Source organism: Pleurodeles waltl, chromosome 7 (genome assembly GCF_031143425.1).
Source record: "Pleurodeles waltl isolate 20211129_DDA chromosome 7, aPleWal1.hap1.20221129, whole genome shotgun sequence".
NCBI classification, from domain to species: domain Eukaryota; kingdom Metazoa; phylum Chordata; class Amphibia; order Caudata; family Salamandridae; genus Pleurodeles; species Pleurodeles waltl.
Genome location: NC_090446.1, coordinates 639,180,161 through 639,205,003, shown reverse-complemented (window position 1 = coordinate 639,205,003; position 24,843 = coordinate 639,180,161). Strand labels below are relative to the sequence as shown.

General features: G+C 43.6%; 1 protein-coding gene across 1 annotated transcript in view; it reads left to right on the top strand.

The window, feature by feature from the left end:
• ABLIM3 (actin binding LIM protein family member 3) overlaps positions 1-24,843 on the top strand; it is a 422,843-nt gene that overhangs the window by 348,125 nt on the left and 49,875 nt on the right. Inside the window, exons 9-13 of the mRNA XM_069244632.1 lie at positions 834-905; positions 3,197-3,352; positions 7,639-7,668; positions 14,313-14,442; positions 18,451-18,549. Of these exons, the coding sequence (XP_069100733.1) occupies positions 834-905; positions 3,197-3,352; positions 7,639-7,668; positions 14,313-14,442; positions 18,451-18,549 (487 nt within the window). The remainder of the gene's footprint in view (positions 1-833; positions 906-3,196; positions 3,353-7,638; positions 7,669-14,312; positions 14,443-18,450; positions 18,550-24,843) is intronic.

Below are 24,843 nucleotides of genomic sequence, written 5' to 3'. Positions count from 1 at the left end.
TTTTACCAACAACACCCTTATGACGAGGGGTATTAGTAGCATGGGTGGGCCCTCATCATACCACGAATCCCCACGTGTCAACAATTACTATCTTTCTGCCAGTGCCAGATTTTAACTAGTTGCACTATGCCACACATGACAAAAATATGCCATTAATGAGCCCAGTTATGCTATTGTCAGCATTCTACCAGGCAGACACAATAATCATACATCCTGAGATGCACACTGAAACACAGACTTAGAATCCTCTTATTTTAATGTTCACCTTCCACTGGCTTCTTTCTCTGGCTGCCTCACTTGTCTCTAAGCCTTGTGTTGTTCATCATTCCTCAGCTCATGGCCCATTTCCGCAACATGGTGGGCCCTGCTTCACAGGTACATTCTGGCTGAGAGAAGAGGGTCCGCTTGGACCCTGATGGTGTGACTGAGGGTCTGCCGTTGGTTTCGGCGCACTGGTATGCTCACTATATTGGAAAGTTGTGGGCAGTGTTTCTAGGACCCACCTATGTTAACGTTGTGGGGCACCAGCACACTAAACCCACACAAACGGTGCACGTAGGCCGGCCCATCAGCCTAGTAGTTTGTGTTTTCCCCCGTGACTCTCGAGGGTTAAGAGCTCTGTGACAGAAGCAGGTAGCACAGCTTCACACCCTAGGAGTGATGGGAAAAGAAGGTGAGATGTCCCTCAAACATCCTAATGTCTTTGTTACCGAACTTTTCCAAGCTCATATTTCATGTTCTGAAATGTTGCTACTGATTCAAGAGCGGTGAAGCGCTGTCCCCGCCCCTTCCGCTTTCCTATTAACTTGTTTTGCTTCTCTGTGTCCACACAGCACAGAAGAATGTCGGAAACGTCCATCTCGCCTCCTGGATCCAGCATCGGATCTCCTAACCGGGTCATCTGTGTGAGTAAAGAAACCTGTGCTATTGCTGAAGCGATGCATGTGTTAAGAAACATTTAAAGATGCGCTCACCGGACCCAACGAAGAGATGCATGAAGACATAGAGGGTGGCATATATAAACGGAGATATACACGAGGGTTATTATGTTAGCCTTCTGCAAAGCAGCCCTTCATTTTAGGCCTCTTCATGGGTTTGAGGTGTCATACAAATGCTGCGGTGCACAATGCATGGTCTCCTGTAGGTGGGCATTAAGGTGGTTGCACTGGCAGTGAGATTTAGCTCTGTTGAACAGAATAGATTGCCTGGTACTAAAATCGTGTTAGAGCATGAACAGGGGCTGCCAGGGAAGTGTTCTGTTTAGAAGGCCCGAGCACAGGAAGGGTGGGTACTGAATCTCCTCCTTCGTTCAAAGCAATGACGATTGGCTACGAATATACAGAAAAGGTATCTTAATACATGCTTACCTATGGATCCCCAACAGAACATTTCTGCCAATTGGAGGAACGGTAAACTCTGACCGTGTTTTTATTTGGGCACTATGTAACTATGTCCACGGACGAGCTGCTTGATTTATAAGCAGTCAAGGAGGGTGACGTCAGGGATGTAGGCAGAGAGGGCATGTGCTGCTCATTGTGTAAGCAGAGAGAGGGCATCTGCTGCTGATTGTGTAAGCAGAGAGAGGGCATGTGCTGCTCATTGTGTAAGCAGAGAGAGGGCATGTGCTGCTCATTGTGTAAGCAGAGAGAGGGCATGTGCTGCTCATTGTGTAAGCAGAGAGAGGGCATCTGCTGCTCATTGTGTAAGCAGAGAGAGGGCATCTGCTGCTCATTGTGTAAGCAGAGAGAGGGCATGTGCTGCTCATTGTGTAAGCAGAGAGGGCAGCTGCGTCACAGGGAGCAAGTATTGCGGGTGGGTACCGCCCAGGATGTTTACAGAGAATCAGGCACTGCTCAGGATGTGAGCAGAGGGGGCAAGTGCTGCTCAGGATGTTAACAGAGATGACAAGTGCTGCTCAGGACGTAAGCAGGCAGTGCAGATGGTGCTCACTGTTTAATCAGATAGGGTCGGTACTGCTCAGGATGTACGCAGAGAAGGCAGCTGGTGAGGATGTACAGGAAGAGGGCAGGTGCTGCTCACGATGTAAGCAGAAAAAGTAGGTGCTGCTCAGGATGTAACCAGAGAGGGCAGGTGATGCTGAGGATGTAACCAGAGAGGGCAGATGCTGAGGATGTACACAGAGAAGACAGGTGTTGCTCATTATGTAAGCAGGCAGGGCCGGTGCAGCTCACAATTTGAGCAGATAAGGTAGTTGCTGCTCAGGACGTAAGTAGATAAGGTAGGTGCTGCTCAGGGTGTAACCGGAGAGGGCCGGTGCTGCTCACAATTTGAGCAGATAAATTAGGTGCTGCTCAGGACGTAAGTAGATAAGGTAGGTGCACCCAGGACGTAAGCAGAGAGGGTAGGTGCTGCTCGGGGTGTAAGCAGAGAAATCATGTGCAGTGGCATAACAATAGCCCCCGCAGCCCCTGCTGTGTGGGTGGAGTACGGGAGGTGCGATCTCCAGGGGGCCCCCACCGGCACTGTGTGCACGGGCAGCAAGCCCCTGGCCTGAGAGCTCCTGACCCGGTCCGAAGCGTGGGGAGGGGGCTCAAGTTTCGTTATGCCACTGGGCATGTGCCGAGGATGTACACAGAGGAGACGCGTGAAAAGGATGTAAGCAGACAGGGCTCAGGATGCACACATGGAGAGCAGATGCTGCTCAGGACATCGGCACAGAGGCGGGAGCTGCTCAGGAAGGAAGCAGTCAGGGGAAGTGCATCACTAGGTGCAAGCTGTGGGATCAGGTGCTGCTGAAGATGTAGGCAGAGAGGAAAGGCACTGCTGCGGAGCAGGGATACAGGCAGGGCCCCCTTAAGCTTTCTGACTCTGGAGCACTGATTGACATAGCCACAATTATCTTTTCTTTATAATTCCTACTGTAACTTCCATTCTAAATTTGTCTTTTCTTAATTGTTTGCTTTTTCCTCGCTCCCCCTCTACAACACTCCACGTTCCACTCCGTGTTTCCCATCCACCCTTCCTTCTTTCATCCCTCTCTGTTCTACTCTCCTTTCTCGCTCCCTCCTTCCTCTCTTCTTTGCATCTCCCTCTCTTTCTCGATTGACCCGTCCCTTCTTTCCCACCCGCACTCCTTCTGTCTCTCTCTTTTCTCTCTCCCTGACCATTTAACCCTTCCTTCCTGCCTGTCTCTCCTCCTCCACCTACCCTTCCATTCCCCTGTCTCTCTCTCCAGGCCAAGGTTGATAATCAGATCCTTAATTACAAGGACCTGGCCGCTCTGCCCAAGGTCAAGGCCATCTATGATGTCCAGCGGCCGGACCTTATGTCTTACGAGTCCTACCACAGGTACACCTCGGATGAGATGCTGGACAGATACGGCTATGGGGAGGTAGGCGTCCTTTCGGCTATCTGGGCGGGCCTGTGCTGTATAGCGCCCTGTGCATGAGAGTGTGCATGGCAGCCTCTGCACATGGGCAGTTTGTGGGCGGGCTTATGTGAATGGGCTTTGTGGGAGAAGTTTTCTGCCAAGGAACTGTGCTGGCATCATCTATGTTTTGGGTTCTTTAAGTCATGATGCTGGAATGGCCAGGAGCGTGGCTTGGTCAGTAAGATTGCTGGGGTTGGGGCGGTGGGGGTGGGGGGGGGGGCGATGACCTTCAGATTTCGAAGCAATCATGCTGGCATATAATGAAAAAATAGATTATACAACATACAAGGCTTAAGGAAAAGTGGAAAGGGAGACAAATGTGGATTGGTAGGTGTAGTAAGAATGAGAAATCACAATATTTTGTAAAATAGCCAACAATTTTAAAGTCTTTCAAAACAGAGCGGGGGACAGTGTATGCTTTTTCTGTCTGTGTGTACGTAAAACTACCTGGTGAAATCTGACGAATACCTCACAATACGACTGAAAGCACGTGTACCCGACTATTTATCAGAAAATACATTTATATGGGTTGGTGTACCACCACAAACACCCCCCTGAAGCTATGCCCCTGGCATGGCAGAGGGATATACTAGTCATATGATGGGTGCATGGTGCTCGTACAGTAAATGCATATGCCGCACTGTGAGAGAACGCCTCTGTACATGCAAATGTGATAAGTTCTTTGTGTAACCACCTCTCTTAAGACCACAGACCTAGGAAGTCCCTTAGTCCCATTCAAAGTTTTCCTTCTTAGTCGAGACAGACAAAGCAGAGTTACGTGTGTTGCAAGAAAAGCCACACAAGCATATGTTTCCCCAGCAATGTTATGAAACATTCATACATGCTAAATGTCATTCTGTAATATTCAAAATGATCAGGTCTCCTTCTAACACCACAGGAGCCCTATTAATGTCAGTTAAAGAGGTTGTTAAATAGCAAAACACACGTGTGTGTGGTTCTGTCTGTTTTGTGTGTCTAGTCGAGTGTGTTTTGTGTGTGTGTTTATTTATACATGTATGACATGCCCTCCGGAAGAATAAACCCACAATTTTTCGCTCTATCAGTAAGGAAAAAACTGGGCTCACAATCATAAAATCAATGTTTTTTTTCTTATTACATAGATTTAACACCATGTGCTCTGGGTCTTGTTAAATAACGGTTGTTATTGCAACTACTACACCTGAGGTATCAGCTGAGCAAAAACTATAAGTGCATATATCACCAAAACTAAAATCTGTTTGTAGCCATTGTTGAAGTAGGCGCATCATAATATTCGTGAGTAGATGTGGGCTTTAGAATAGTAAATATATACTTCTCAATATATATATATACGTACCCTCTCGATTTAGTGGCAGTCAACACTGTGAATGTATTTGTTTGCATGGTAATATTTTGACTGCAATATTATGACATACCGCCCTCAGCATTTGTCTTTTTAGATCATCATCGACACCGAATATCCAAGCCAGTTCATCATAGAAAAGGAACTGTCGCACTCAGAGCATGTTTAAGGGCGTTTAGCCTTCATCAGTGTTCTTACATGTCGGCTGTGCCATGGTAGACTGTAGTGGAAGAATAAATATCCATCGTTCTACTCCAAGTTCTTCACTCACTTTCTTTGTTAATAAAAATGTTTTGAATATATCTATATAAATATATATATATATATATATATATATATATATATATATATATAAACGTATATATATAGATATAGATATATATATATGTATATATATATATATACAGAGAGAGAGATATACATATATATATATATATATGACAGAGTATGGCAGGATGGCGTTGCTGTGATGCGCCTAACAGTTGGTGGTGCTGTCAAAGACGCTATGCCACAACCTCACAAACTGTCACCCTCTCCTTTCCATGTTAAAAAGGACAGCACTTGGAGGTATCCGTGAAAAGTTGAATCCACAGTGAAAAGCAGAACACGTTTTGACACAGAGGTGCCTCTCTCTCTCTCTCTCTCTCTCTCTCTCTCTCTCTCTCTCTCTCTCTCTCTCTCTCTCTCTCTCTCTCACACACACACACACACACACACACCATTTTCAACAAACTTGAGAGGTAACAGCGTTCAACCTTCAAGTCTTGAGCAAACCAGATTCGATGCCAATTGATCAAATGATTCAAAAGTCCAAAAGGATCCCTCCAATGTTTGTTAAATGTCCCATTTGAGATACAGCGCTCCCTTCTGGTGGCCACAGAGAATACACATTTTAGCTCGGAAGAAATGAAAGCTGAGTCACAAAATGCCGGGCAGGTTCATTTTATCATCTCTTCGCCGTCAAGCAATGGGCGATATACCTATTGTGTGATGCTATCAATGTTTAAGACATCATTTGTATGCAGAGGAGCATCGGTGTGCAGACACTCCTTCTGTACTAGGCAACCTGTCTGAGAGACATACTGTGAGGACAGCACAAGTAATGCGTGAGACATCCTTTAAATGCTTCTCAGGACATCCTTGGCAATGGAATGTGAAATGCTTTATTTGGTCATTTTATAGTAATCCTTTTCATTCTGTATCTGAAGTGTGAAGATTGGTTGTCGTGCCCAGGTGCCTTAGGGGTCCACATACATTAAATGAGGGTCTGTATCCAAGGGATACGGATAAAGGGTCCCTTCTTTTTAGACCATGTTAGATGAATGAGCTCCTGGCATCCTCATCTCTGTCTGTGCCAGCCGAGAGCCATGGTGCCAGCAGCATTGCCAATGGAATGGAATGGGCTCAGTCTGAGCTTGGCCAAGAGCCTCATATCAGCGCTACATTGGTTAGGTGAGGTGGGGGTCAGAGCAGTGGGCATGCATGCCCTTTGTGTTCAGTCCTCGTTGTGGTGCTGTTGCTAACTGTCTGCGATCAGTGCTTTAATTGGGATGAAACAGGCTGGGAGCCTCTAAGGAGGGAGTGTCCTAAGAAGCTTAACTTAGAACCCTTTAGTAGAAGCATGGCCTATTGTAACCAGGAGCCTGACAATACGTGTGCACTAAAATCCTGCGCTTGACAAACTCACAAATGAAGACTTCCTGCACAGAGGGAATGAGTAAAATCAGTTGACCGCAAGATATGTATCATTTAGAAATTCCCGTTATTCAGGTTCATTAGCAGGACTTTATTTTTCAAGAAAATATTAATTCTCAACTAATTCCGCACACCAGAAAATCAGTTACTCACCTGTTCAGCGTACATGTGGCAGAAACAGCGCATTTGCCTAGGGCCACCATGGAGGCCTTTATTCACAGCAAAGATGCATTTGTTCTCCAGAAATCCAACAAATGACCTATTATGCAGTTACACAGCACTCCACGCACACCGAGAAATCATTCTTCACCTAGCCAGTTACCCGTAAGTGGGTATGGGATACTACTGGAATATCATGCAGAAAATACCATTCTAGAAAAATATAATTGAAAAGTATTGACTACTAGAATTTCTTGAATGTAAGCATATAGATGTGGGGTCAAGAAGAGTAGATCTATATTTACCTGTATAATCTTACCGCCACAATAATTTGGTTCTCAATATTTAGGCTACACTATTTTTGCAGGCCAATATTCCTGTTCTCGAATTGTTTACATACAGCTGGGAAGAGAGCACGAAGTATTGTCTTACAAAATATAAAGAATAAAATATCGACTATATGTAAATATAGTTATATGAAACTTAAATGCAGACCTGCGAATCGTGAAGATATGTATATCTTCACGGTATGTATATGTGGATATCAAAATAGTACCTTTATACTTACCTATATATTCTTACCATCATGATATTTTGGTTCTCGATATTTAGTCTACGATATGTTTTTAAGGACGATATTTCTAGGCCTGATATTCTGACATACAACCACCGGGAACCATTTAATATTTTCCAAAACTGAGTAGGCGTCGCCCACCTACTCAGCACATTACTGAAAGGGTAGTTCTTGTGATCTCACTTCCTCTTCCTGTTCTTTGCCTGGAGAAGAACCAATGCGGATTCCCCCAGGATTAATCACCCGTGCGGGTGTTAAGAGACGGCAGGTTTCAGGGTCCGCTACAGAGCAGGTCTCTGGCAGATGTATAGGCTATTGCTAAACCTGTAGGGTTTTACCAAGAGCAGAGAGCTTTAATGACAATCGTTTACCTAAACGGAGTGTAACACAGTGAAATGTGAACTGTTACTGTTAACCAAGGCTGTTTCTTTTCTTCCTCCCTGCCTCCCCACATCATGCCTCCGCCTCCGGGTGCAGTCCCTTGGAATACTCTCGCCCTACTCCCAGGTATTTATTGTACTGCTTTGGCCTGGCATGTCAAAGATTAAAAAATGCATCATGCACCCAGGTGGAGATGTGTTCTAGCGACCTAATCTTCGGCTGGGAAACCAGGGGCCCTATTCGCAAAACTAGCTGCGACTTACTCCTGGAAATTCAGGAGTAAGTCAAGAGTATGTCACACATAGAGTTCTAGGAGTGCTGGGTTTACTCACAGCATGTCCACATAACAAGTTGAGTGATCTTCGGCATTGCATTCACCACTGTTGCAGTTGTCTATCAACTCAAATCGATGGCAGCATGAAGCGACTGCTTATCTCTCTTTTGAAGTATATTGATAGCCATATCTTTACATTTATGCTACATTCGCTGAAGAGCTTCTGTCAAGGTCGGGCTGTTAAGCCCTCTTCTCAATTCTCCTGGTTTTACTGCATGTTTCTTGCTCATTTCAAAGCTACTTGGGAGCTCTTAAAGCACGGGGTCATCGTTTTAGTGGACGTAACATACTTAGCAAGCACCAGGTCACTCCATGTTTACGTTAAGTGATACTAGAGGGAGACAGAAGTGTGGACCCTGGAGGAAAGGTCTGCTCTAATTTGTGATGAAGGCATCCCACGAGGCATACATGGGAATCATAATGACATATATACACACACTAACATAAGAAAGAACCCGCAAATCAATGTCTTCAATCAAGAAATAATTTGTACCTGTAAATGGTATTTATATAGCACTTCCTAGCTCTGACGGGTTATTGAAGCCAATTGGGGAAAAACAGAAGTTTAAACAATTAAAAGAATATAGCTGTAGTGGAGGGTGCATTCCACATCTTTAGCGATTTTATATTTTTTTTAAAACGTTTTTGTAAGGATGATGAAATAAGATAAAAGTTTAAAAATGCAATGAAGACAAATTTGGCACAGAATTGATCATAGAAATATATGGCAAATCTATATTATAAAATATAATTTAAAAAAACAACCTTTCCAACGTAAGGGTCTGACACAGCCCCTCCACGAGATCAGAGGAGTGTTGCCGCGCTAAAAAAATGCCCTAGAACCAAAGAATAAAATGTTAATAAACTTTCTTTATCACCATTTTATTTTTCAGTACCCTGTCCTGAACCGAGTGTCAGGACGGGCCGGGTTATTTTCTGCCCAGTGGCAGCAGGGAGCTGTGCACTTGTTTGAAGTGCGCATGTCCCTTTGGACGGCAGTCTTGTGACGGCCAGCCTGACATGTGCACTTTAAAATTCTCTAACCCAGCTGTTTTAAGACAGCTGGGTCAGAGAAAGCACAGGTCTCCAGCGTTTTTGTGAGCACTGAGAGAGGCCGCTCCCACCAATCCCAATACTTCTTTCATGCTGGTTACCAGCATGACAGCAGCGTCAGGATTGGCTAGTGCAGTTTCCTGGATCCCTTGCATGTTGGAGTCAGGATAGAAGGAGAGACGACAGGAGAGGAAAGGAGAATGTTCTAAGCCAAGTGCTGTTTTTTTAATTATTATTTTACCCCAACCCCACTCCTGCCCCCATACCTACTGTAAATATGAGCCAGCTGCCACTGGAAACAGGATCACTGCATGCATGATATAGTTTTTGGAGAACTGTAACTGCTGATTGAGAGGAACCTGATGTACCTTGATGCGGAGCACGAATGCACCAAGCCAGCCACAGAGGATATTAGTCTGGTAATTAAAAGGCATTGTGGAGAGGTCTGAGTGCTGAAGGTGGTCTGCTTCCAGCTCAGTGGTCCTCTCACAATATACGTTTTGCAGTTCTGATGATCTTTTGTGAGGTCTTACAAACTTACAACAGACCACATTTTTTTCAACTTGATGTTGACAAGTGCGATGTCTCCCCCATATGTGTCTTTAAGCCAGTGCCAACAAAGAACTGGTCAGCCCAGGCCTAGAAGAAGTCTCCTTCCAACAAGCACTGCACCCATTGCCTAAACTCTTAAGCATGGCAGTGACTCAGTAATCCCACAAGGACAATGACCTGCAACAAACTAAAACTGATGCCGAGCCCTTGAGAGCTTTTTTCTGGCCATATCTAACTCCTCTCTAGAGAGAAGCAACAGCAAGAATTCTTAGGTCTGGTGCATGGCAGCGGGGTGACCTCTCCTGCCCCTTTACTGCCGGTCTGAAGACGGTGCCAGGGTTTCCATAGGCTACCAGCAGTCAGGGTCGGATTGGGACAAAAAATAGGTCTGGGCACCAAAATTAAAGTGGCCCCTATTACTGACCCTGATAGCTGAAAGACTGGCCCACTTTGGCAGATCAGCCCAGTTTTCAGTTTGTAAAGACATGCTGTACAAGTGTTTTGCGAGGCATGGGAGATTGCATGTATTTGTATGTGCTTCAGGGCTATCTTGGTGGTAATATCAGGGAATGTAAGAGCAAAACGCTGGCCCACCTGCCATAAAACAAACCCACAAACTCCTAAAAAACGAACCACACAAGGTCTGTCAAACCAGCCCATCAGGCACTGCTTGATTCCGATATAGGCCAGTCTGACCCTGCCAGCAGGATGAACAAGTGGTTAGGGTTTGAAAGTTCTCACAGCCAAAGAGACCAGTGGATGGCAAACAAGAGCCCTGCAAACGTACTTCCTCAAGCACAATGGTAACAAATACCTGGCCTAAAGTTTGGGTTCAACTTAGGGGGCAAGGTGAGAATGAATTGGGTGCCCTGTAGCCACTGGAGGAGCCTATCCGTGGTGCCCTATCTGTTTTATGAGTGTTATATACAGCCAGGTTCAAACTGGCCTACAGGGCAATCAGACAGTGCCCGAAGGACTGGTCTGACAGGTCAGTGTGTGAGTCCATTTATTAACCGTGAATCTGTTTTATGATCTGGTGGGCTGGTTTTTCCCATTGAGTTCTCTGATATTACAGCAAACATAGTCTGCAGCAAGCACAAATCCATGTAATCTCCCATACCTTGCAAAACATGTATACTGCGAGCATTTACAGGTTCAAAAGTGTTCTAATTTGTAAATATGGTTCATTCTTTTAGCTATGTAATTCACTAATGGTGGGACACTTTTATTTTGTTGCCCATTCCTACTTTCTGTCTTGCTGTGATATTGCATATAGCAAAGGTAAGTTGAGCGAGAGGACAGGAAATTGACAATACGGTAGGCCATTGAATCTTTCCAGCAAAGCCAGTTGATATAATTTTTGCACTAAGTGGAGGCCATCTGGCCATCCCCTTCCACTCTAGTCATGTAGGCAAGAAATGTGAGAGACATGGATAATCTCCTTCAGGGAAAAGTTGAGTGTTCTCACTAGGCCCCTGTAAGGCCCATCTAAATGACAGGAGTTAGTTGGTCGAAAACCCCCATAAGGAGACTTGCCAAGTAAAGCGTGGCCTGTGATTGTAAATCTGTTTCGGGTACTGTATCCAAGCCATGTCACCAATAAGCACTTCCAATCATCTGTGTCCCTGAGATGGCTCAGCAGCACATCAGCCACACACAGACTCATCATGGTAAAGCTGGAGGCAACACACACTGTTGCCAGCTCACAGGAAGCTCATGCCAGGTTTTCAACGTACCTTTGTGAATACTCTCCTTTCGTTGTCTCCACTACTGTTTTAAAGCTTTGCTCTGGGGCTTGTCTCACAAAAAACACATTCTCTTTTAAGCCTTGGTTCCACCTTGGCTAGCTCAACATGGCGAGCATCAAGTGGGATAGCAATTCTTCAGACATCAGTTATCGAACAAGCATTTGCAATACAATAGGCCTCGCATTAGAGAGAGTTAGATCTGTTGCCGTTGTAAATGATATTCACAACCTCGAATTTGGGAACTTATCAATATTTAGCCATGAAGCACATTACATCTTTATCAGAAATAAACTGTGCTTGTGCATTCCTTTATACACTTGGCATTAGACTGTAATGGTCTGAACAGCCCCTACAGAGCAGCACAGTAAAAATAGCATTTGGAAGAAACATGGTTATGTAAACATATATTTTGCTCCTAGAGGACATAATCACATAAAAAGAAGGATAAGGAACATTGCATTGTAACCATATAATCAGCACCTTGAGGACCCTAGTGTATTACACATTTTCAAGTGTAGAAGGCCTTTTAAAAATCATTTAACTGTGGCGTCAGCGGCACAATGTAGCAGTGCTGGATGTTGTGGCTAGATGTCCCTGTAGAGTCAACAGCAGAAGGTGCAGTACCACTGGTCATGGCTAGATGTCCTGTAGAGTCAACAGCAGAAAGTGCAGGACCACTGGCCATAGCTAGATGTCCTTGTGGAGCCACAAGCACTCAGAGTACAGTGTCACAGAACGCTGCCAGAACTTCTTCTGACGTCAAAAGCTCAGAATGTCCGCCAAACCCAGAAACAGCTGGAGAAGTACCAGGTCCTCAGTGAAATGGCTGAAATATTTACCCATGCCGTACATTAAACCTTTATCAGAAATAAACTGTGTTTGTGCATTAGCAGAAGGTGCAATTCCACTGTTCGTGTCTAAATGTCCCTGTGGAGCCTACTGAGTTAGTAGTGCCTTGGGGCAATTGTCATCCTTCACCCCTTGAAGAGCATAGTGCATTACACATTTGCAAGCCGAGAAAGGATGTCAAAACATTACTACAAAAAAGGCCTTTATAACACAAACACCTCTCAGCTTTAAGAACAAAAGTTCCAGATGTAAGAGAGAACTTTAAATATGCATTGAATGGTGGAAGAGGTTATGATTCTTGGACCCCATCTAACCTAGTGTGATCCACAAGATGACCTGGACAGAAAGAGCACATTGTTATGAATGTTTTGGTGGTGGTCCCATTGCCCCAGGACCACCACAGGCTAAGTTATGGCCAAAAATGTGATGTAAGAGGAATGCCTGCAAAGTATTATTGTGTGAGTCCCCGAGTGCAGTGAATATTGTAGTATCAGCTCTCCTGCTGTGCGGGGAAAGCCGCTGTTGAGGATTAATTCCTGGGTTGATTTCACGGTATATAAAGCCAGAATAAAATGTAAGAAACACACGCACAACATAACTACTTGTATTTACTGATTATGTAAAGTAAGGACTAAGTGAAGGGCAAACATGGAAAACGAACCGTGTGCTTGTACACTTGCTTACTGACAAACATGAGAGGCAGGAAACAGAAAAAATAGTCTGTTCAAACAACAGAAAAGCATTCCTGGTGTAATTAAACTGTACTCGGCTGGTGCGCCTCAGCCAAGTACAGGAAGTGACTTATTGCCCGCCAAACAAGTTAGGAGGCAGGAAAACAAGAGCAACACTGCCTTCAACCTATGGTAAGTGTGCAAGCAGCGGCAGGCAGTTGCAACGTCCTATACTCATTCACACAGGTCTTGCAGACAGCGCACATCAACCTAAAAATGTAGAGTTGATGCATGATTGAAAGAAGAATCTTCACAAACCTGGTTCTTTTTTTATGAATAAAGGTAATTTAATACTCTTTTCCACACCTTATGTCATGCAGCATGAAATGCAAGGATCAGAGAGTTAGTCATGTTGTATCATATTGAAATCTTTGCTTTGATACTTGGCATAGCTTGGCTTAAGTACCCAATCTTTTTATTTTTACTGATTTATTTCCATGTTCCTGGTCTAAATTCTAGGGGTATGTGAAACACCCATAATTTGTTCTAGTGTAATTATGCAAAATGTGTGGTAAATGCAAAACCTAGCTTTAGCGCTGTATTTTAGCATGAAATGCATCCATGCATTCATTTTGAATGCAAGGACACTTTTCACACAATAAATAGCACAAAAAACACAAGTGCTGTGGACAAGAGATGCTAATATTCTGGTCATTTCACGTTGTTCCCATGCTCCCATGTGGTGTAATGGTGTAATTTCATATAACAAGCCTAATGTGAAGTTTAAGAAATCATGAAAACTTACAATGGATTAATAGAAAATGTCCAAGTGCCTACTAAACCTTATAGAGACTACTGCCAATTGCATGTTATGCTATGGTAATGTGTCCTTTGTAATGTTTTAAGTGCCATGGGTTTCATTGGGTAACAGTGCAACAGTTTGAGGCTGCAGTTGTAATTAGATGCTTGGAGCAGTCTTCTCCTAAAAACCAAAGAGGCATTCCAACAAAATTATTAGATGCTCATTAACAGTGAACAAGAGTCCTATATATCCATGGTGTCTGGTAGGCTTGCACATGTAGCCATAGTGAATAACATTTAGTTTACTTCGTTTGGAAATGGCATACATTTTCAAATTTTTGTAATAAGCGATGCAGCACCTTGGAGAGATTGGGTTGGCATACACAGGCAATCTGACTACTATACCCTTGCTTGTCCAGTCCAGAACCTGTTGCAGCACTAACCATGTGTACCATTCACCGAAACGCACCACAGCATGCAGGTTCTAACCCCGTCTACCTATCATGACAAAGAACACTACTGTCCCATCTCTTCTTGTGCCTCCACCTGCCGTATCCCTCCACCACAACAGATGCTTGCCATGTCTTCCTGCACCCCTAATTGACTAGAGACCATAACACCCAAGGACCATGAGCTAAGAATAGCACCAAGGATGATGTCCATCCAACCAGTGCAAGCCTCTTGAGCTATTACCTAAATACTAGATTACTCGGGCTTCCAGTTTGTTTACTCTTGGCTTGCTGTTTTTTGCTCCCTTTTCAGGAGATGTATGAAGGGCTGGACTTGAGACAAAGAAGAGCTTCCAGTCCAGGCTACATTGACTCCCCAACCTACAGCCGCCAAGGCATGTCACCAACCATGTCTCGCTCCCCTCAGCTCTACTACAGGTCAGGTAAGAGGCTTCACCTGTGTTCCAATACTCTTCTCAAGGACGTCACATGCAGGGACCACTGTGTGCCTGCTTGCAGTCTCTGCAGATATTGGCAGAAAAAATAATCCCTGATATCCTATGGAGAGGGCGAGGGGAGAGGAAGAGATTATCACAGCTTCGACTTGAGGTTTATCTCACCTGTGTATTTTTCAGACTGTCATTTTGGTTGCCTTTCACTATCGCAGGGAATGCTGAGCTAAACTAGCCCTCCCATGCAAGCGTCAGCTAATCACGGTCTTTGGTTTGAGAATGTATGAGTAATCTAACCAATTAATTCACAGAAGCAGCAAATCTTTTGGTCCCATTCACAAAGATCAAATTACATTTTTGTCGACGTTTACTCTTTTTCGCTATTCACAAACAAATTATTTAATAGCAAGTTTACAACTGCAGAGACTCCACACTCGTGGCGAGACTCCGCACTTCATAAGATAGGCTTGTCCTAACGTTTTATGTGTGGAGTTCTCCACCCGACTGCAGAGTCTCTGCAGTTGAACACTTACAATTAAATAATTTGTGAGTAATGAAAAAGAGTAAACTTACAAAAAATTGTAAGTTTACTTTTGTGAATCGGGCCCTCAGTCTGTGGTTTGAGACCCTTGTTAAGATACTCTCACCAGCAGTACTGGTGTGGTTCTATGTCAGCTCCACGTTACCCTGAATGCTATTGCTGCCGTACGTCTTGCGTGTACGTGCATTGGCTAGTGCTGACCGTTAGGTGGTACTAAGCACGTTTGGTTGAAGTATCTCCCACAGTAATGAAGCAGTGCATCGGTGGATGGCACAGTGCAGAGGCGCGTTGTCAAGATGCGAGCTTCAGTGGTCTTACACATGGCGGCACATGGATGTGGGTGCACATTTCATGCATTTTTATGAATACCAAGCAATGGCAACGAGTGCATTCATTACATTACATTAGGGATTATCATAGAGGCACAAGGCAATCATCAGACTATCATTTCTCACACGCTGTCTCCTCCCTCATATCACAGACCCCAGCAAACGCTAAGTCATGAGGGTCCCAGACTTAATTTGTTTCCTCTTAAAGGCTTCTCAGTGAAATATGTGACTTGTAGATTTGGACGTGAGATTGTATACCGGAGGCTGCGGGTTAGCGTTGAACGCACCCACTGCAGAAAACTCTCTGGACTCTTACAAACTCCTTATATGCCCCTGCAACAAGCTGTACAATAATATTACCAATACTACAAAATTACATAACAACTATTGCTACTAACGCTTAAAACAACAAAACGAGTAGTGAGAATACTAATAATACTACTACTAATAATAATAATAACATTTATAGCAGTTGTTGGAAATATAGGCCCTCATTACGACCCTGGCGGACGGCGGTATTTTGGAGAAAAGTACTGCTAATAGGCTGGCGGTACCTTTCCCCAAAAATATGACATTGGCGGTGTGGCTCAAGAAAAAACACCAATGTACCACTCTGTCCGTCAAGCGGCCGTCACTGTCCCACCCGCTGGATTATGACCCCGCCTACCGCCATGATTTTTGCAGCTTCCTTACCGCTACGAAAACCATGGCAGTAGGCACTATCAGTGACAGTGAATCCCTTCCCTGTCATTGATAGGGGTTCTTCCCCGCCACCCTCCCCCAGAGTCTTCCCTCACCCTCCCCCTCTCACTCCAGACCCCCCCTACGACATACACGCACATTCATGCACCATCATACACATGCATACACACACTCATACCCACATTCACCCACGCATGCATACATCCATTCACACATACATCCACACCCACTTACATACATACAATCACCCACGCATTCACACAACACAACATACACGCACACTCACAACCATGCATGCTCACATGCATTCCACACACCTGCATGCATGCAGGCACACACAAACATACACCCACACCCCCACAAACACAATACCCCCACCCACCTCCCCTGTTGGAGCATGCGACTTACCTGTTGTCAGGGGGTCCTCCAGCAGGAGACGAGACGGGGCGCTGCTGTCAGCAGAAGCGTCCGCCAGCAGAACACTGTCAGGCCGTATCATGTGTCATGATACGGTCTGCGGCGGTCTACTGGCGTGGCACTGCTGTTTGCAGCAGCGCCACCTTACCACCATCTGCCACCTTGGCCGCAGGCGGAATTCCACCATCCTTCTGGTGGAATTCCGGCTACGATCATAATATGGCGGATGGCAGGTAGCCGCGGGGACGGTATTTTGGCAGACATCCCTGCAGCGGTAGGAGGTCAATACCGCCGTTGTCATAATGAGGGCCATATTATTGTCATTTTTTATATTATTTTTATTAGTATTCTCATTTTTTTTTTTTGCAGAAGCAGAAGTAGTATTAGTAGTATGGGTACTATTAATATTATTATTATATCTGTAGCTGTTATTGTTATTATCAGCAGTAATAATAATAAAAAACAATAATAATGATAATATTAATATTTTTGCTTGATACCTTAAGTGTAATTCTTTCTCAAAACTGGTCAAGCTGAAGATTATACAACATATATCCTTCCATATCTGTGGTCGGACACCCTCTTTATGGACCAGTAACAGTGCACATTGACCAACTATATCGCATAAAAACCAAGGGCACTGGACATGGGACAGATTTACAAACATTTTGTGCTGGGTTTGCGGGACAAAGTGGTGCAAACTTGCACCAAATGTTTTTTCTTTATTTGCTTTCCTGCGCAGAGCTTGTTCTGTGCTGGAAAGTTGCCTGAAAGTAACTCAAACTTGTTCAAAGCACTGCTTTGTGTTACTCTGCATCACGGGGGTGTTCCATGGGTGGTACATGGGCATTTCCATGCAATCACCCATGGATTTTGACAGAAACCCTTATCTACTAATGATAGTAGATAGATTTTGATCCCAAAAGCAATGTTGCTTTGACGCAGGTATTAAAAGGAGAAATGCTTTTATTCCTCCTAACTTTTCCTACTTTGAATGTGTGCTGCATTGTACAGCACACATCCGAAGTGGGAAAGGTTTTCAAGTTTGTCTAGGGACAGTATTTTGTACTGGAATGATAGTATTCCAGTTCCAGTACAACACTTATGCTAGACATCACGCACACACCCTTGCAGAGGTGGGAAAAGTGTGAGTGTGGCACTCATCAGCATAACTGTGCGCCAGCCATAGGGATAGTGTAGGATAGTGCCATATCTCTGTAAATATGGCGCTTTCCTGCTCTCTCCCTGTCCCACTGTCCACAACCTTCGGTGCTGTGCTGTATTCCTTGACATGTTTCTAAATGTGACCAATGGGACTATTAGAACGCACAATGGCTCCTGACAGGCCATATTGACTAAGGAAGATAGTCAGGAAGGCAAGGACACTGCACAGTAACCAAAGGCACTGCAAATGAACCAATAACAATGCTTGTGGATTGTACCTTGTGCAACATTACTTGACATAAACTAATGAACATAGACATTTGCCAATGACACTGCAAACAGACAAACAAGATTGTACATGGATCAACATAGTTACAGAATCACACATGGGCAATGGCATGATGAATGGACCAGTACTACCGAACATGGACTAAAAACATTACAAATGGGCAAACAAAAAACAAGCATCATCGAAACTTCATGCAGCCCGAAGATATTGCTGTGGCATCACTGATGCTGCATGTGGACCAGTGACACAACACATGGGCTAACAATTCTGCTTAATGGCCGCCAACTTACTAAAGTAGGACTTGGATACAATGGCCCTCGTGGCTTGGACAATGTGTTAATTCATATCAAACCCCTTCCCAGCATGGAAATCCTATGAGGAATCACTGACTTGTGAGGCTCGGAGGCGTGACTTTATGTTTAAAGCCAGACACACAGGGATTGCCTCCCTACCCCTACTGCCTCTGCTTCTAACCACTGTTCCTTATACTTACCAATGTTGTCCTGCCTTTGTTCTTTCTTGGTCACTTTTGCTTTCTTTACTTTGCACTATTCAAGGCACAGAGAGTGGGCGGAGCTCCCCGTACTATAGCCAGTTAGATGTCAGGTCCTCGACGCCAACTATTTACCAGCCTCCCAGGCATTTCCACATTCCAGGTAGGCCCCAGAGTCCTTCAGAGTAGCACGTAGTGTTGTGGCCATTTCTGTTTGCATGCATACTTTGTGGCCCGTGTCAAGCAACCCCTCCTGTTTGTTTGTTGCCTCTGTATCATTCAGCCATAATCAACACTACAGGCTCTGTTCACACTCCGTGACTCCCACTGCACATGTGTAGTCCAGCTGGGTATCACATCACATCCAACGGTGGAGTGTCACGATATCAAAGTTTTAATATCACCTGCATTTATATTGGTGCCGCAGAATGGACTACCACCATATTGTTATGGTAAGCAGTCGTGGAGTTACAATAGTCACTCAGTAATTCTCTGCATTTGCTTGAATAGATGATAGATTGGTGGTCGATAGTGTGGAGTCAGTTTATGTGCAGATCGATATTAGTGACCTAATATTGTGACACACAACCCTTCCAACTCAATCCTGGGAGTTGCAATTCTTGGGTCTGATGAAGTTTGATAGTTCATGTTTGAAGGACAAGTGCACACTTCCTAGCAACTTCATTTCACAGCCTGGTACCAGACATAGAACATTATTCCGTGTCATTGCATAGGCTTGATTTTTAAGGAATCTGATTAGGAGACCATTGTACAGGTATCAGAAGCTGAGCCCTATAACATCTTAGATTTTAATTTATTATTTTTCCTTAAATAAATCAAGATTTCACCCAGAAAGTTAGTGGTTTGGCATCCTGAAGGCCATCCCATAATTACAAATAATAGTATTGGGGCCCCATAGTCCCACTCTCCCACTTAATAGCCATAATCTATTTTATAAATAACATCTGGTTGGTGCATGCGTGCATTTTTAGTGGTCCTGGGTATGGCCCCGTATCCTAGTAATGTATAAAAGTGCACATAGGGGATGCCACCACCAAAGCATTAATGAAAACATGACGCTATCAGGTATGGTAGAATATCAACACGACAGAAAGAAGATCTTTAAAGGCAAGAGTTTCCTCAAGTTAGCAGGAGGTGCGGATTGTGGTGGGTATGGTCTTAGAATGATGCTTGTGGCTAGGCTGTTCGAACGGGTGAGCACTGTGTCGTGGCTGCGAGAGTTCAGGGCAGCTGCTGCCGGTCCTCACTTAGAACTGGCATCTGGCTACAAATTCCAAGTGTAGTCAGACCTAACCAGAGCATCCATTTAAAATCCGCTTTTTTGTAAGATTCTCAATAACAATATGGAGACTACAATATGACTCGCAATGTACATTGAAGATAAGCCTTGAAAAAGACCCAGGCCTGCTCCTTGACTAAGGGAGCGAAACAAGTGTTGATTGTCAAACCTCAAGAACAAAAGCGAGAATTGCCAATAAAAGCAACTTCAGCAATGAAAAGTTGTATAATGTCTTTATGTTCAACAAAAAAGTCTCACTAAAATTATTTCTGTTATTGTGATATTCTGCCGTAACTGAAATCACTGTACTTTCTTTAACGTTTTGATGATTGCAACCCATATAGCACACCCTATGGTTCGCCTGGGACAATTGCATTACATTAGTGAAATGTTGCGTAATTATCGGGTTTTTCATAATCCCCACTTCCTTTTTAGTGTGATTTTCAGCTGCAGACACTAGTTTGAGCAGGAAGCATTTAGCGGGAACTGTGAAACTGATGTGTACTGCTCAGATCAGTCTATTGCTAGGGTCTCTTGTGACTTTTGTTCCCAACGTATACTCTGATGTACAATTTTCACTCACGCGAATGGCAAAATTAGTTGTATGTAATATGCTTTTCACAAAAATATGCATATTTCAGGAGGAAAGGTATTTACAATTTCACTCCGCTGTAACCAATATCACAGAGCAAAAAGCAGACCCCAGTGTTGCGAACTTTAATTTTAGTCGCATCTCTTCTCTACATCCCAGTGCAGAAGGGATAAATGCCTGTGATACCAGTGGCACAAGGGCGCCACCAGCTGGTCTGCTGCAGCAGGTGTAGTCTGGCATCACTGACATTCTGGATATTTTCTGACACGGTTGGCCTCAGGCAGGAAGGCGAGCTGGGATGAAGTCAGTGACCTGTTATATAACCACCTGAGTGTACTTTCTGGTTATAGACCTCGCTAAAAAACCCTACCAGCGAAATACACCAGACTCCCCAGCTATCTGGGTGCTCTGACCAAGGTATTTATATCTGGAAAATGTTTTAACTTGTGGTATTTGAATTTTAATTTTGGCTTGCCCCACGTGTGGCATTATAAACGCAAATTAAGGTTCTGAACACTTTTACCCCACAAGAAGAGCTTCTTGTGTAAACATGTAAATTCAAAATATGAAGTCATCTTTCACTCCGCACAAGCCCTGCCACTAAGCGATTGGTCTTTAGCTTCTCAATAAAAATGTGAACTGCCTATACATTCTAAGTTTAATACTTTTTCGTTGTTTTTAAAGGAAAACCGGCTAAAACGGATCCCATAAATTAATAAACGGAACGAAAGGCGGGAGGAAGAAAGCCTTTTTCACATCCAAATCCGATGTGGAAAGTCTTTGTTTCCACCCTTTCTCCACACGTTTGAGATAAATATACATACAGAACCGTGAATATGTGTATGTGCAAATACATCACAAACAATACCACAGATTATAAATTTAAAGGTTAGGGCAGATCACTGATACCGCATATAGATCCAGTAATTATTCATCCATCACAAATTAATAACCAGCAATGAATGGATGAATGGCACGGACTTTTCAACTGACTGCAATATTATCGTGATCCATCCAACCTGACATATTATATTTGTATGTGTATGTGTGTGTGTGTGTTTATCTACACACACACACAAAATCAATATATATATATATCTATATATATATATATATGTGTGTAGGTAGATAGATAGATTGATTGATTGATAGAGAGAGAGAGAGATATTTATCATTATACATGTATAGATAGATACCCTGCGCAGTATGGGACTGAAAAGTATGTGTGTATATTGTGTATAATGCTATATACACAATGTGCAGTATAGGTGCAGTGCAGCAGTATGGGATTATATATACTGTATATCCATCACAAATGAATAACCAGCGAAGAATGGATGAATGGCAGGAACCTTTCAACTGAATGTAGTATTATCACGATCCATCCAACCTGACTTATTGTGTGTGTGTGTAGATATATATATATATATATATATATATATATATATATATATATATATATATATATATATATATATCTACACACACACACACACACACACATATAATATGTCAGGTTGGATTGATCATGATAATATTGCAGTCAGTTGAAGGGTCCCTGGCATTCATCTATTCATCGCTGGTTTTATATATATATATATATTTATTTTTTTTGTTTTTCCTTTACTTAAAGAACCAAAGGTTACAGGGGTTTTACAGTTAGCCTCGCATTTTAAACATACAAACCCCAGAAATTCACCTGTTATAGTTAGAGTTGTTTCCTGTAACTATAACTTGCGTCCCTGCCATGCACAGTTTTTTTGTCAAAAGTTGTACTGCATATTTTATATTGTTATTATCACTGATGTTATCAAAGATGTCATGAGTGCCGTAATCTGTGGAGTAATTAGCAGTGTATGGCAAGGGCGCGAGTTATACTTACATTTGGGCACGAGTTATAGTTACAGGAGATAACTCTATACTTATAACAGATGAATTTCTATGGTTTTGTAAAAATTTTATTTTAACCTAATTATAAAATCCCTGTAACCTTTGGTTTTTAAGAGAATTTCTATGTTTTTTTAATTCTATTTCCTAACTATATTATACCTGTAACCTCTGTTTTTTTCAGTGGATTTTTATGGTTTATTGAACGTAAAGTAATTTTCATTACTATACATTAATCCAATCGCTGCCTCTCATGACCTTTGGTTGTGCGTGCCGGGGGTAGGCCGCATGGCCTGGCCTGCAGACAGGTCCTGCGGCCAACCTGCTAAAACTACCCAACCCTGCACCGAGCATGGCCTTAGGCTGTTCATGGCGGGGGTTGGCCACAGGACCTGGACTGTAGTCAGTCCCTGCTGCCAAACCCCAATAACCACCCAGTTCGACACTGCGCACAGCCTTTGTCATTTCCAGAAGTAGAGGTTCAACGAGGTCACCTGCTACATTTAAATTTGTAAGTGCTTACTGTTGAGGTTTAATTTCTTTGAAATGAGCATGTAGGCCAGAACGGCCTAGCGTTAATATTTAATTTTTTTTGGGCCCCAGGTGATTTTGTCTCTGGGGACACGGGGCACAGCCTCACCATCTACTTTTTTTTAAGGGGATGGGGGCCACACAGGCCCCATCTCCCAACCTATTTCCACCTCAGGGACCTCATCCCCTGTGGCCCAGCCTTTTATTATTTTTATATTTATTTGGGGAGGGGTGCTGTGCGCCCCTACCCTGGACAATTTCAGCCCCAAAAACCCCATCTCCCGGGGCCCAGCCATCAATCCAGGGTGCCCTCAAGGGCACCCAGTGTGCATTGAGGACAGCAGGGGGAGCCTGAAGGCACCCTCGGTCCAAGCCGGCTCCCTATCGTATTTATATTCAGCCCCAGGAGATGGTGGTCCCCCCTGTGGCTGTGGGATGGAGCAGGAGCCAGGCGCCTGCCCCCCACATTTAATACTATCTTTGGCCTTGGGGAGGAGGCAGTCCCTGGGGCTGCAAGAGGGCCGGTTGGCCCCCTTGCATTTAATTCTATGTTTTCTCCAGGGAGATGGCGGTCTCTGGAGCTCGGAGGGGTAGGTCCACAGGACCTCCCTACTTCAAATCTACATTTTGCCCCTGGGAGTTGGTGGTCCTTTGGTCACAGGGGGCCCCTCGCCCCCCCTCCTCCGAATTTTGCAAATCATAAGCCCCGGGGAGGTGGCGGTCCCTGCAGCAATAATAAGCTCAGGAAGGGGGCTCCATGTTGCTCCCCTCCATATTTTTTTGTATGCCACCAGGACCTGGCCCACCCAGGGCCTTTGAAAAAACATGAGCGGTAGACCACACTTGTTTTTCTTTTATTTTTTTTTATTTTATTTTTACTGCAAATTTGCGGCGATGTCTAGAATTTGCATGAAAACATTTTTTATTTAAAGTGTTTTCTTTTTGCTCTGGTGGGGTCCCTCTGGGAACGTAGCACCAGTGCTAATGGGTTAGGGTGATCCTAGGGTTTTTCTGGTACAGGGCTGAAGCCAAGTCCCAAGATGGCTGCCAGCACTTCCTGGATGAATTGTTAGCAGCCAATCAGAACTGTGCATTTCCCTGCACAAGCTCATCATTGTTCGCAAAGAGTTTGCAACCTCAGATATACAAATGTATTTTCCCTTTAATATCTCAAAACTACAGAACGGATTTACACCAAATAAACAAAAGCACAATCTGCATACTGAAAGCTAGCTTTCTGCCAAATGTGGTGTAATTCTGTCCAGGTGTTCAAGCTGTGGTCGTGTTCCATCCTCCTATGGGCCTTGATCAAGGCCACGGAGTTGGCCGAAACACGTCTGTTTGTAGTAAATTCCTGTGTTACCTCACAACCTGAGTGAGTGTGTCTTTTCTGTGATTGTGGATTTTGTACACATATATATATATATGTGTGTGTGCATATATATACACATATATATGTGTATATATGTATATAGATATACATATATATATATATATATATATATATATATATATATATACACACGCATACACACGATCCCATACTTGCGCACTGCACAGTGTCACAGTGTGTTTATATCTATATACACAACAATATACACACATACTTTTACTTTCCAGTCCCATACTGTAGAGAATATATATATATATATATATATATATATATATATATATATATATAGCTATATATATATATATATATATATATATAGATACTGATTTTGCGATTTTCCCACTTATTCATGCCGTTGAATGGTTGTCCCAGTATACTATGATTACAGTACCATGTTTTTTTTTTTTTTACCTAATGGGCAATCTTGCTGACCTCACCACATATGTTACTGGGCACATGATAAGAACGCATGTTCTTGGGTGATAAAAACATCCACAAAGCTGAAGATCCCTAAATATAAAGTCCTTTCTCTCACAATCCATTCTTCTACATCTCAATTCTCCACACTCACCCACATCATACATGATACCTCACAACCCACATATACGTGCATCTGATTCTCAGGCTTCGCTCGTCTTTGACTGTGAACTCTGAGACCAGACTACCTTTGTGCTCGTAATCTTCTGTCCTGGCCGTGCTTGTGTCTGTATTTTTATTTGTTTCTACGCTGTGTTGTGAAGTTTGCATGATAGGT